This window comes from Mytilus californianus, unplaced genomic scaffold, assembly GCF_021869535.1.
Source record: "Mytilus californianus isolate M0D057914Y unplaced genomic scaffold, xbMytCali1.0.p SCAF_19, whole genome shotgun sequence".
NCBI lineage: Eukaryota > Metazoa > Mollusca > Bivalvia > Mytilida > Mytilidae > Mytilus > Mytilus californianus.
This window is the reverse complement of record NW_026262667.1, coordinates 6220295-6235233: the sequence shown is the minus strand read 5'-3', so window position 1 is coordinate 6235233 and position 14939 is coordinate 6220295. Positions and strand designations below refer to the sequence as shown.

Below are 14939 nucleotides of genomic sequence, written 5' to 3'. Positions count from 1 at the left end.
ACTTACAGAACTGGTAGACAGTAGAGTATTACCCCATGTATTGGCTAAGAATTTCTGTTGTGCTGAGGAAACCGCCAAAGCTAGCAGCTTATTCAAAACCTGAAATTATATGTATATATTTCAATTTCTTTATATATTTCCCTTTAAATCTTTACACATGTTTATATTTCTTGAAATATATTACAGTCAAACCTGAGTAAACTAGACCCTGTAAAAACCAGTATTCTTTCCATTCCAGACAAAAAATGAAGTCCCATTATTTTCCCTTCACATCCTTTGCAAAAATACCTTCTATAATCCAGACCCTTTGTATTAGGAATTCTGATCTCATTAAGAAGCCCCAATACATTTAATTGCATTAATAGTTACCTGTCAAAACCGGTATGTTTAATTTATTTAACAGAAAATCATGATACATTATTGTTTGATTTGCAATCAAAGCAAAGTTGTTACACAATAGGATCTTTTACGGAATAAAATTAGTAAGGTGTCAAACTGTTTGTAGTGAACTGTTTTTATAAACAATATTAGGTTGTCACCAAAATAAGTGAGTTCAGATAAGAAATGAAACAATAGTCAGATCTTTTTCAGGAATCTGAAAAAAAACCCTAAGAAAATGCAGAAAGATCTTGCTTTTCAGTTTGAGATAGAAAAGCAACTGTATCTGACATTTTAAAGAGAAGAGTTGATTATAAGACAATTTATGAGGACAACACAACATCTGCAAGAAAATGACATGATACTGGAAGTAAACATGGAGAGCTAAATGACTCTCCATCATGCCTTTTAACAATCTTCAGGCGACGTCAAGGACATTGTTATATTGTTGCCTGAAGATTGTCAAAAGACATGAAAGCGTTAGTGATATCATTTTAACAAACTTTTATTATTTGATGTGAAATGTAATCTTTGTGAATTAAAAATTTATATATATATTTAGACCCCTCTACCAAGAAATTTGTTTTGCATGCACACGTATAAAAATTGCGGTTTTTATCCAATGCAATCATAGGTTTGAACGTTGTTTTCAATTTAGACTTGTTTATATATATATATATACACATATATGTCCATCAATTACCTGAATGAGCAGTTGTTGTCCTATTCTGATTTCAAACATTCTGAGAATAAGATGAGCTTTTTTCTGAAATATCTCAGCATATTTGGGAGAGATAGTCTGTCTATGCCATACAAAGAAGTGATGTGTACCATGTTTGGCTGCAGGATCCAATACAATTCCACCAACCCTGTGTTCATAGTCCTGCACAAGTTTCATTTCCTATAAATTAAACAGAAATACACACAACTTTGGACTGTCAATTATTTAACAATAACCAAAATGTTAATGCAAGATATTCTTTGCGTTCATCGGACAATAATTGTCTTTTCATACCACGTCCGAGAACAAATTTTATGAAAAAGACATTTCAATATTCCATTACAGTTCTTTGGAACAGTATTCCTGTAGAAATCAAAAAGATAGAAACGATAGAACAGTTCAAACAAAGGTGTTATAATTTCTTGTTTCTAAACTAAAAATGTAATTATCAGATGAAATTTATCTATATTCTAAAAAATCCATATATTTGTCTTGTATATCATTAACAAAATATGTTCATGAAACGATTCTGTATGTTTTTTGCCATTTGTTTTGCATAAAAAGCTGTATGTAGGTATGTATATGTATATATTATATTATTGTTATATTTTGAATTATTCAGAGGGCTTCAGGGGAGATTAGTATTGTACTAACTGATTTTACCCTCTTTAAATAAAGTATTTATTATATTCATTATTATATTATTATTATTATCAAACTATGATGAACAAACAAATGGTTGAAAAAGCATGTTCAACTAAACAATTATCAGCAGTGCTATAAATACGATTGGTTGATATAGCATGTTCAACTAAAAGCCAAGGGCAATATAAAATTTGTCACTAAAAACCAACTAATTTTCAGAGTTATTTTTTGGTATTTAGTCCTTTTTAACCAAGTTCACAATTATTTTCAAATTTTCTTACCATCTTGTATTCTCATAAGAAAAAATGGCAATGAAACATGTTTGCATTATTTTCTACTCACAAATGTGTAAATACATTGCTTGTGAAAATAAGTGTGTATGTGACCCCAATAGATCTTTTATTGAAATAGACTTAAATAGAATACAAGTTATAAATAATGAGATGGAACAACAAACAACACATGGTCAACATAGCCTGACTTTATATAGGAACAAAATGTGGTGAACCAGTTTTACATCTCATCTAGACGTGCTGTATTAAAATAACTGGATCATGTTTAATCAAAATAAGACTATATTACATTCTAAAAATATGTAAATGCTAGTACAAGTATTTGTAATATACCTTAGAAACAAGATATCTGTACTCATTATTTCCAAACTTATTCTTGATAAACAATCCAGCAAGATATTTTGCAATGCCAACAGTTAACCATGCATCAGGCCTTAAATTAAAACACATATATTATGTAGATACACAAAACAAATTAAAGTTATTGAATATCTCTTACCCTTAAATAAAGGACTTATTTCTTTGACTCATAATTTGAGATAATGTTTAACTAATACATTCCTTTGGAATATGTGATATAAACTTGTAAACATAATTTGACAAACAATATATATCTGAATGACTTTATCCACAAAACATATTTGTGAATTTATCTACAAAAAGTGTTTGTGCGCATAGAAAATTAATGATGATACATCAAAGTGATATAAAAACAACTAATGATTTACCAGCTGGCCATAGAAAGAAAACATCCAAAGAACTGTTCTGCTACAGCTGCAGCCATCAACGTCCTGGTTTCTATTGTTTGGTTTATAATTCTGGAGGAGTGCAGCAGGTTTGTACTGCAATTAAATTTTGTAAAATTAACATCTTAGGCTATGTTTCTATGTAGATAGCATCAAGGTATATCCATATGTAGATAATAAAGTATAAAGTATATAATAAGTATTACTGCTTTGTTGTTTTGGGGTTTTTAAAGAATATATCACATAGTTTCAACCTCTGTAAACCTTCAAAGTAATGTGTATTAATTGTACTATATTGTCCACCTTCCATCGTATTCATCTTTGAAAAATATTCAATAAAAATACAAAATGAGGACCATAAGTATCTTCAATTTAAATATGATGACCAATAGTTGTTAGTGGTAATTTCTAAAGTAAGAAAATTAAAGAACCTTAGTGAGCGCGCTCACATACCCCACATCCCCACATTGTCATTGGAGAAATAAAATAAGTGTAAGAAAAAGAAATTGTATCAGAAAAAAAAATTGAATCATAATTTCCTGTCAATATGCACATCTACATAGTATGTCCTTATTATCTACACAGTTTCATGAAATTCTGTTGTGTGGTTTGAGAGGAGTTGCGATGACAAAAGGTTGCAGTAGTATATTGGGCAAATAAGTTCAAAGGGGCGTAACTTCTGGAAAAAAAATTGAATTGTAATTTCCTGTCAATATGCACATCTACGTAGTATGTCCTTATTATCTGAAAAGGTTTCATGAAATTCTGTTGTGTGGTTTGAGAAGAGTTGCGATGACAAAAGGTTGCAGTAGTATATTGGGCAAATAAGTTCAAAGGGGTGTAACTCCTGGAAAAAAATTGAATCGTAATTTCCTGTCGATATGCACATCTACGTAGTATGTCCTTATTATCTGAAAAGGTTTCATGAAATTCTGTTGTGTGGTTTGAGAGGAGTTGCGATGACAAGAAATAGGACTGACGGACAGACGGACGGACGGATCAAAAACATTATACCCTCCGCAACTCGTTGCTTGGGGTATAATAATCATGCTGGGGTCTTTTCTCAATACTGAATGTCCTACGATTTCCTATATTTGCTTACATCCACATCATTTGGACTCTGGATAGTAGTTGTTTCATTAGCAATGATTAGCTATCATACGGTAATACCACATCTTCATACTTTTTATAAAACCGGTAATCAATTAACATTTCTACATCTTTAATGAATAAAATAAAAAAGTTTTCCTACATCAAAATAAATAAATTTGTTTTATTTTCAGTCAACTTGACATATCCATTGGCAAGGGAGATAACTCAATATTATGTGGATATATCCAGTGGTAAATGAGATAACTCCATATCATGTGGATATATCCAGATGTAAAGGAGATAACCTGATATTATGTGGACATATCCAGTGACAAGGGAGATAAATCAATAGTATGTGGATATATCCAGTGACAAGGGAGATAGCTCAATAGTATGTGGACATATCCAGTGGTAAAGGAGATAACTCAATATTATGTGGATATATCCAGTGGCAAGGGAGATAACCCCATAGTATGTGGACATATCCAGTGGAAATGGAAATAACTCAATAGTATGTTTATATATCCAGTGGCAAGGAGGTAACTCAATATTATGTGGACATATCAAGTGGCAAGGGAAATAACTCAACATTATGTCGACATATCAAGTGGCAATGGAGATACCTCAATATTTATGTTCCTTTAATACTTTATGAAGTTGCATCAGTGTGAAATGGCTAGATATATATAGCATGTTAATCTTTAAAAGCAAAATAATCATTTAAAATCTTTTTAAACCAAATTTAATGTATTAATGAATCAATTTTACCTGAATATTGTCATTGTTGCATACGGATCCATGTCAATGAAACTTTCGTCTACAAACACTTGTTTATAACAGGAGTATGGATATCTGCTGGATAGTAACTCTTCATAGAACTCAAAAGCCTTCAATTGTACATCATTTTAAAGCATAAAACATTTGGACATTGCAAAACATATCTATTATTTTCTAACTTTGTATTATATATCAACAAAGAAGTCAAGATTCAACATTTACTGGATACAATTTTTTTGAAAATATCTGTTCATCCTCTTACAATTTCTCAGTTTTATTTGAATAGTAAACATAGATATTTAAAAAGTTGTAACTGGTTGAAATGGAAATTGCTTAGATAAAACATAAAGAATGAGAAGTTTTCTAGGTTATGTAGAGGTCATATACTCCTACCTCATGTATGTAACCAGTAGTATGTTTCAGGATTTCTGTCAGATGTGGCAGACAAAAGTGTGTCACTTCATGCATGTTTGGATCTACCAAAATCTCAAATGGTCTGTAAAATATTAACTTAATTTGGTCTGTGATAATAACATCAAACAAATATTGAAACTTTTAGAATTAAAGAATAACTGTTCTTTATCTTAATACATTACGGTAATAGTGATAAAAATTGAATTTTGCTAATAACATGCTAATTTTGTTAGAAAACAGATATTTATGTCCGTAAAATCTAAGATTGATGTCTGCATGTATTCAAATTTATACATTATGGTTGTTTCTACTCTAGTGTAAAGTGCTGAATCATGCCTCATAAATGGACTTTAAGAGAAAATGAAACAGCAATTTTGCAAACCCTGAATAGGTTTTTGAACACATCTCTGGAAATTCAGTTTTCTAGAAACATTTTAAAATAAGTCCATAGTTTTTACATCTTTTAAATTTTATTGTCCTCAGCACTTTAAAACAACACAAATTGTTAAACCCAGTCAGCTCTTTAAAATGGCCATATGTCCAATATCTTGGTGGAATTACAAATGGCCATATGTCCAATATCTTGGTGGAATTACAAATGGCCATATGTCCAATATCTTGGTGGAATTACAAATGGCCATATGTCCAATATCTTGGTGGAATTACAAATGGCCATATGTCCAATATCTTGGTGGAATTACAAATAGCCATATGTCCAATATCTTGGTGGAATTACAAATGGCCATATGTCCAATATCTTGGTGGAATTACAAATGGCCATATGTCCAATATCTTGGTGGAATTACAAATGGCCATATGTCCAATATCTTGGTGGAATTACAAATGGCCAGATGTCCAATATCTTGGTGGAATTACAAATGGTCATATGTCTAATATCTTGGTGGAATTACAAATGGTCATATGTCCAATATCTTTGTGGAATTACAAATGGCCATATGTCCAATATCTTGGTGGAATTACAAATGGCCATATGTCCAATATCTTGGCGGAATTACAAATGGTCATATGTCCAATATCTTGGTAGAATTACAAATGGTCATATGTCTAATATCTTGGTGGAATTACAAATGGTTACAAATCATAGTTGTGTTCCTTTAGTTTGAAGCCCATTAAGGATATTGAACCAGATGTAAAAATGACATTTAAACTTCTGTTGTCAAGGTAATATAGGTCTAAGTTTTCAGTATATGAATGTGTTACTGTAAGCCATCTTTTTAGACCATCATGATTGTAATCTAGTATGCAACTTTTTAATTGATTTCCAGCAAAATATCACTTTAGTTTTTGGTTCATATTCTATATAATGCATCATTGCTTTTATATCAAAATAGATTAAAGAATTATAATGATATAAAAGATGGATGAATAACCTAAGTAAGGTCATCTAAGAAAAAATCAAATTACCCAACAGCCATTGCTATATTTGGTGCAGCAGTTGGTGTTGACAGGAAGTAATGAAATGTTTTACTCTTTCTGTCTGGCATCTGCATAACCTCTATAAGATCACCACACGACACAGCTGTCATGTCCATTTCGGTAGTGATCTCTATCTTCCAGGTACATAGTTCTGAGAATGTATCAATACAGGGGAACCACATCCTATTCAATATAAATTTCATTCTTAAAACTTTTGTGAAAAAATTATTTGTTATTGCAAAATCATTACCATATTAAAATCATAATTTTTTGTTGAATTTGGAGTCATAAATTTCTAGATCTGTAGTAATCTTTATTTCTAATTTAATTGGGGGTGACTGGTTAAAGTCTGGTTTAAATATGTGTTCATATATCAATTTGGCACCTGAAATAGGACAACATTGCAAGTTCACATTTATATGAAAGATAAACACAATAATTATATTAATTAAAAGAATTAATTAAAAATGTTTAACCAGGTTTTAATATTCAATAATTTGTCAGCATAGGCTAGATCATATGAACATGAATAAAAGGGGATGTGGTGTATTGTTCAATGAATATAAAAAGTCAATCTCAAGTTGTTGTTTTGGTTGTTTGTGTCTTTTGTTGCTGAATGACAAATACCCAATATCTCCTTTTAATTCAAACTTAGAGTAGTCAGATATTAAAAACTGATTCTCCAAACTTTTGCATTTATCTATTTGATGTGTGTAGTTTTGGTACTTTCTTTATAGGCACCAAATAATCAACTAACATAAACACTGCCAAAACATCCCAATTTAGAGAAAATGAGACAATAAGAAAGAAAATATGAGATTATTTATACCTTGAAGAATTTTCATATAGACTTTTATATGTATACAAGTGACAACTTCTCTCTGCTGGTGTACCTTCCATATTAGGAGTTACAAAGTGAATTCCTCCCTTTGGCTGTTCTAGTGAAAATTCAATGCATACTTTGAATGGCCTTAACTCTGAAATGTTCAAAACAGCAAATAGTCATATATTTTATTTCTGAAATATACTAAAGTATGTTTGACATAACTTCTTCAAAGAAGTGACTATATCTCCTCAGCTAATTTGAGCATTTTTATATTTATGTCATAATAAAGTACAAAGATCAATTAGTTCCACACAATGAAACTTTCTGTCATAATAAACATGATAAAGTACAAAAGTTTAATTTGTTTCACACAAGGAAACTTTCTGTCATATCTTATTTCAACAAGTTAAGAAGCTGTCCATTAAACAAATTTTACTATATTATTCTGTCCTGTTCAGATGATTTTTTTTATATATTTTACAAGCAACCAAATTGCAAATAAGCTAAAGTGAAAATCCTTGATAAGTACATCAAAAGAAACATTTTAATTTGCCTAGTTGTTCCCAAGATTTTACAATCTATTTCTCATAGGCTCCAATGTAAACTAAGTCTCTCCATAAGAATTTTTACAAGGAACCTAACTGTCACATTTTGTTTGTGTGGTTCACAAGAAGATTTTCTAGTTCCCATGTGAAACTATGTCCTCTGCTAGTACCCTAACATGTAAAAAGTTAAATCACAAAAATACTGAACTCAGAGGAAAATTCAAAACGGAAAGTCCCTAATCAAATGGCAAAATCAAAAGCACAAACACATCAAACGAATGGACAACAACTGTCGTATTCCTGATTTGGTACAGGCATTTTCTTATGTAGAAAATGGTGGATTGAACCTGGTTTTATAGCTCTAACCTCTCACTTGTATGACAGTCGCATCAAATTCCATTATATTGACAACGATGCGTGAATAAAACAAACAGACATAATAGGTAAAAATGTAAAAATAGGGGTACAGCAGTCAACACCGTGTCACAATCTTAATCACAACAAAAACAAACAAATAATTAACAAAGAAGCACAAAAAAGCATATATCACATTTAACAACCTCGTTCATTGCTTACTTATTTTTGTATTTTATTTATGTATGCCAAATCAACCCATAAAGGATCGAGGGATTTTAAGCACTGGGACCGAATCGTAATAATTTTAACATTAACTCTGGCGTAGAATCACGTAAGTCATTAGTGTACGGTAAGCCAGACACAAGTCATCATTTTTTCATATTTATTTATCAACTGGTTTAGCTGCAACAGTTCACAATCAATAGGTTTTTGACTGAAAGATCTACAAATGACCTGATGGTAATCTTATTGTAACTTCTCCATTACCTACCTGATATAAAAGGATGAGATTCTGGTGGTAATCTTATTGTAACTTCTCCATTACATACCTGATATCAAAGGATGAGATTCTGGTGGTAATCTTATTGTAACTTCTCCATTACCTACCTGATATTAAAGGATGAGATTCTGGTGGTAATCTTATTGTAACTTCTCCATGACCTACCTGATATCAAAGGATGAGATTCTGGTGGTAATCTTATTGTAACTTCTCCATTACATACCTGATATCAAAGGATGAGATTCTGGTGGTAATCTTATTGTAACGTCTCCATTACCTACCTGATATCAAAGGATGAGATTCTGATGGTAATCTTATTATAACTTCTCCATTACAAACCTGATATCAAAGGATGAGATTCTGGTGGTAATCTTATTGTTACTTCTCCATTACCTACCTGATATTAAAGGGTGAGATTCTGGTGGTAATCTTATTGTAACTTCTCCATTACCTACCTGATATTAAAGAATGAGATTCTGGTGGTAATCTTATTGTAACTTCTCCATTACCTACCTGATATAAAAGGATGAGATTCTGGTGGTAATCTTATTGTAACTTCTCCATTACCTACCTGATATAAAAGGATGAGATTCTGGTGGTAATCTTATTGTAACTTCTCCATTACATACCTGATATCAAAGGATGAGATTCTGGTGGTAATCTTATTGTAACTTCTCCATGACCTACCTGATATTAAAGAATGATCTAGTGGTAATCTTATTGTAACTTCTCCATGACCTACCTGATATCAAAGGATGAGATTCTGGTGGTAATCTTATTGTAACTTCTCCATTACCTATCTGATATTAAAGGATGAGATTCTGGTGGTAATCTTATTGTAACGTCTCCATTACCTACCTGATATTAAAGGATGAGATTCTGGTGCTAATCTTATTGTAACTTCTCCATGACCTACCTGATATCAAAGGATGAGATTCTGGTGGTAATCTTATTGTAACTTCTCCATGACCTACCTGATATCAAAGGATGAGATTCTGGTGGTAATCTTATTGTAACTTCTCCATGACCTATCTGATATTATAGGATGAGATTCTGGTGGTAATCTTACTGTAACTTCTCCATGACCTACCTGATATCAAAGGATGATCTGGTGGTAATCTTATTGTAACTTCTCCATGACCTACCTGACATTAAAGGATGAGATTCTGGTGGTAATCTTACTGTAACTTCTCCATGACCTACCTGATATCAAAGGATGATCTGGTGGTAATCTTATTGTAACTTCTCCATGACCTACCTGATATTATAGGATGAGATTCTGGTGGTAATCTTATTGTAACTTCTCCATGACCTACCTGATATCAAAGGATGAGATTCTGGTGGTAATCTTATTGTAACTACTCCATGATGACCTACCTGACATCAAAGGACGAGATTCTGGTGGTAATCTTATTGTAACTTCTCCATTTACATACCTCATTACCTGATATCAAAGGATGTGATTCTGGTGCTAATCTTATTGTAACTTCTCCATGACCTACCTGATATTATAGGATGAGATTCTGGTGGTAATCTTATTGTAACTTCTCCATGACCTACCTGATATCAAAGGATGAGATTCTGGTGGTAATCTTATTGTAACTACTCCATGATGACCTACCTGACATCAAAGGATGAGATTCTGGTGGTAATCTTATTGTAACGTCTCCATTTACATACCTCATTACCTGATATCAAAGGATGTGATTCTGGTGCTAATCTTATTGTAACTTCTCCATGACCTACCTGATATTAAAGGATGAGATTCTGATGGTAATCTTATTGTAACTTCTCCATTACCTACCTGATATAAAAGGATGAGATTCTGGTGGTAATCTTATTGTAACTTCTCCATTACATACCTGATATCAAAGGATGAGATTCTGGTGGTAATCTTATTGTAACTTCTCCATGACCTACCTGATATTAAAGAATGATCTGGTGGTAATCTTATTGTAACTTCTCCATGACCTACCTGATATCAAAGGATGAGATTCTGGTGGTAATCTTATTGTAACTTCTCCATTACCTATCTGATATTAAAGGATGAGATTCTGGTGCTAATCTTATTGTAACTTCTCCATTACCTACCTGATATTAAAGGATGAGATTCTGGTGCTAATCTTATTGTAACTTCTCCATGACCTACCTGATATCAAAGGATGAGATTCTGGTGGTAATCTTATTGTAACTTCTCCATGACCTACCTGATATCAAAGGATGAGATTCTGGTGGTAATCTTATTGTTACTTCTCCATGACCTATCTGATATTATAGGATGAGATTCTGGTGGTAATCTTACTGTAACTTCTCCATGACCTACCTGATATCAAAGGATGATCTGGTGGTAATCTTATTGTAACTTCTCCATGACCTACCTGACATTAAAGGATGAGATTCTGGTGGTAATCTTACTGTAACTTCTCCATGACCTACCTGATATCAAAGGATGATCTGGTGGTAATCTTATTGTAACTTCTCCATGACCTACCTGATATTATAGGATGAGATTCTGGTGGTAATCTTATTGTAACTTCTCCATGACCTACCTGATATCAAAGGATGAGATTCTGGTGGTAATCTTATTGTAACTACTCCATGATGACCTACCTGACATCAAAGGATGAGATTCTGGTGGTAATCTTATTGTAACTTCTCCATTTATATACCTCATTACCTGATATCAAAGGATGTGATTCTGGTGCTAATCTTATTGTAACTTCTCCATGACCTACCTGATATTAAAGGATGAGATTCTGGTGGTAATCTTATTGTAACTTCTCCATTACCTACCTGATACCAAAGGATGAGATTCTGGTGGTAATCTTATTGTAACTTCTCCATTACCTACCTGATATCAAAGGATGAGATTCTGGTGGTAATCTTATTGTAACTTCTCCATGATGGCCTATCTGATATTAAAGGATGAGATTCTGATGGTAATCTTATTGTAACTTCTCCATTACCTACCTGATATTAAAGGATGAGATTCTGGTAGTAATCTTATTGTAACTTCTCCATGACCTACCTGATATCAAAGGATGAGATTCTGGTGGTAATCTTATTGTAACTTCTCCATGACCTACCTGATATCAAAGGATGAGATTCTGGTGGTAATCTTATTGTAACTTCTCCATGACCTACCTGATATTAAAGGATGAGATTCTGGTGGTAATCTTATTGTAACTTCTCCATTACCTAACTGATATTAAAGGATGAGATCCTGGTGTCAATCTTATTGTAACTTATCCATGACCTACCTGATATCAAAGGATGAGATTCTGGTGGTAATCTTATTGTAACTTCTCCATTACCTACCTGATATTAAAGGATGAGATTCTGGTAGTAATCTTATTGTAACTTCTCCATGACCTACCTGATATCAAAGGATGAGATTCTGGTGGTAATCTTATTGTAACTTCTCCATGACCTACCTGATATCAAAGGATGAGATTCTGGTGGTAATCTTATTGTAACTTCTCCATGACCTACCTGATATTAAAGGATGAGATTCTGGTGGTAATCTTATTGTAACTTCTCCATGACCTACCTGATATTAAAGGATGAGATCCTGGTGTCAATCTTATTGTAACTTCTCCATGACCTACCTGATATCAAAGGATGAGATTCTGGTGGTAATCTTATTGTAATTTCTCCATTACCTACCTGATATCAAAGGATGAGATTCTGGTGGTAATCTTATTGTAACTTCTCCATTACCTACCTGATATCAAAGGATGAGATTCTGGTGGTAATCTTATTGTAACTTCTCCATTACCTACCTGATATTAAAGGATGAGATTATGGTGGTAATCTTATTGTAACTTCTCCATTACCTACCTGATATAAAAGGATGAGATTCTGGTGGTAATCTTATTGTAACTTCTCCATGACCTACCTGATATCAAAGGATGAGATTCTGGTGGTAATCTTATTGTAACTTCTCCATGACCTACCTGATATAAAAGGATGAGATTCTGGTGGTAATCTTATTGTAACTTCTCCATGACCTACCTAATATTAAAGGATGAGATTCTGGTGCTAATCTTATTGTAATTTCTCCATGACCTACCTGATATTAAAGGATGAGATCCTGGTGGTTATCTTATTGTAACTTCTCCAGTTACCTACCTGATAAAAAAGGATGAGATTCTGGTGGTAATCTTATTGTAACTTCTCCATGATCTACCTGATATTAAAGGATGAGATTCTGGTGCTAATCTTATTGTAACTTCTCCATGACCTACCTGATATTAAAGGATGAGATCCTGGTGGTAATCTTATTGTAACTTCTCCATTACCTACCTGATATAAAAGGATGAGATTCTGGTGGTAATCTTATTGTAACTTCTCCATGACTTACCTGATATTAAAGGATGAGATTCTGGTGCTAATCTTATTGTAACTTCTCCATGACCTACCTGATATTAAAGGATGAGATTCTGGTGGTAATCTTATTGTAACTTCTCCATGACCTACCTGATATTAAAGGATGAGATCCTGGTGGTAATCTTATTGTAACTTCTCCATGATGACCTACCTAATATTAAAGGATGAGATTCAGGTGCTAATCTTATTGTAACTTCTCCATGACCTACCTAATATTAAAGGATGATCTGGTGCTAATCTTACTGTAACTTCTCCATGACCTACCAGATATTTAAGGATGAGATTCTGGTGCTAATCTTATTATAACTTCTCCATTACCTACCTGATATTAAAGGATGAGATTCTGGTGGTAATCTTATTGTAACTTCTCCTTGACCTACCTGATATTAAAGGATGAGATTCTGGTGCTAATCTTATTATAACTTCTGCATTACCTACCTGATATTAAAGGATGAGATTCTGGTGGTAATCTTATTGTAACTTCTCCATTACCTACCTGATATTAAAGGATGAGATTCTGGTGCTAATCTTATTATAACTTCTCCATTACCTACCTGATATTAAAGGATGAGATTCTGGTGGTATTCTTATTGTAACTTCTCCATGACCTACCTGATATTAAAGGATGAGATTCTGGTGGTAATCTTATTGTAACTTCTCCATTACCTACCTGATATTAAAGGATGAGATCCTGGTGGTAATCTTATTGTAACTTCTCCATTACCTACCTGATATTAAAGGATGAGATTCTGGTGGTAATCTTATTGTAACTTCTCCATCACCTACCTGATATTAAAGGATGAGATTCTGGTGCTAATCTTATTATAACTTCTCCATTACCTACCTGATATTAAAGGATGAGATTCTGGTGGTATTCTTATTGTAACTTCTCCATGACCTACCTGATATTAAAGGATGAGATTCTGGTGGTAATCTTATTGTAACTTCTCCATTACCTACCTGATATCAAAGGATGAGATTCTGGTGGTAATCTTATTGTAACTTCTCCATTACCTACCTGATATTAAAGGATGAGATTCTGGTAGTAATCTTATTGTAACTTCTCCATTACCTACCTGATATTAAAGGATGAGATTCTGGTGGTAATCTTATTGTAACTTCTCCATTACCTACCTGATATTAAAGGATGAGATTCTGGTGGTAATCTTATTGCAACTTCTCCATAACCTACCTGATATTAAAGGATGAGATCCTGGTGGTAATCTTATTGTAACTACTCCATTACCTACCTGATAGAAAAGGATGAGATTCTGGTGGTAATCTTATTGTAACTTCTCCTTGACCTACCTGATATTAAAGGATGAGATTCGGGTGGTAATCTTACTGTAACTTCTCCATGACCTACCTGATATTAAAGGATGATCTGATGGAAATCTTATTGTAACTTCTCCATTACCTAACTGATATTAAAGGATGATCTGGTGGAAATCTTATTGTAACTTCTCCTTGACCTACCTGATATTAAAGGATGAGATTCTGGTGGTAATCTTACTGTAACTTCTCCATGACCTACCTGATATTAAAGGATGATCTGATGGAAATCTTATTGTAACTTCTCCATTACCTACCTGATAGAAAAGGATGAGATTCTGGTGGTAATCTTATTGTAACTTCTCCATTACCTACCTGATATTAAAGGATGAGATTCTGGTGGTAATCTTATTGCAACTTCTCCATAACCTACCTGATATTAAAGGATGAGATCCTGGTGGTAATCTTATTGTAACTTCTCCATTACCTACCTGATAGAAAAGGATGAGATTCTGGTGGTAATCTTATTGTAACTTCTCCTTGACCTA

General features: G+C 33.0%; 1 protein-coding gene across 1 annotated transcript in view; it reads right to left on the bottom strand.

The window, feature by feature from the left end:
- LOC127727159 (transcription initiation factor TFIID subunit 2-like) overlaps positions 1–14939 on the bottom strand; it is a 46093-nt gene that overhangs the window by 21584 nt on the left and 9570 nt on the right. The window contains exons 3-10 of the mRNA XM_052234608.1: positions 7333–7480; positions 6492–6686; positions 5046–5148; positions 4644–4762; positions 2766–2879; positions 2371–2470; positions 1082–1279; positions 7–99 (exon numbers count right to left, since the gene is read on the bottom strand). Of these exons, the coding sequence (XP_052090568.1) occupies positions 7–99; positions 1082–1279; positions 2371–2470; positions 2766–2879; positions 4644–4762; positions 5046–5148; positions 6492–6686; positions 7333–7480 (1070 nt within the window). The remainder of the gene's footprint in view (positions 1–6; positions 100–1081; positions 1280–2370; positions 2471–2765; positions 2880–4643; positions 4763–5045; positions 5149–6491; positions 6687–7332; positions 7481–14939) is intronic.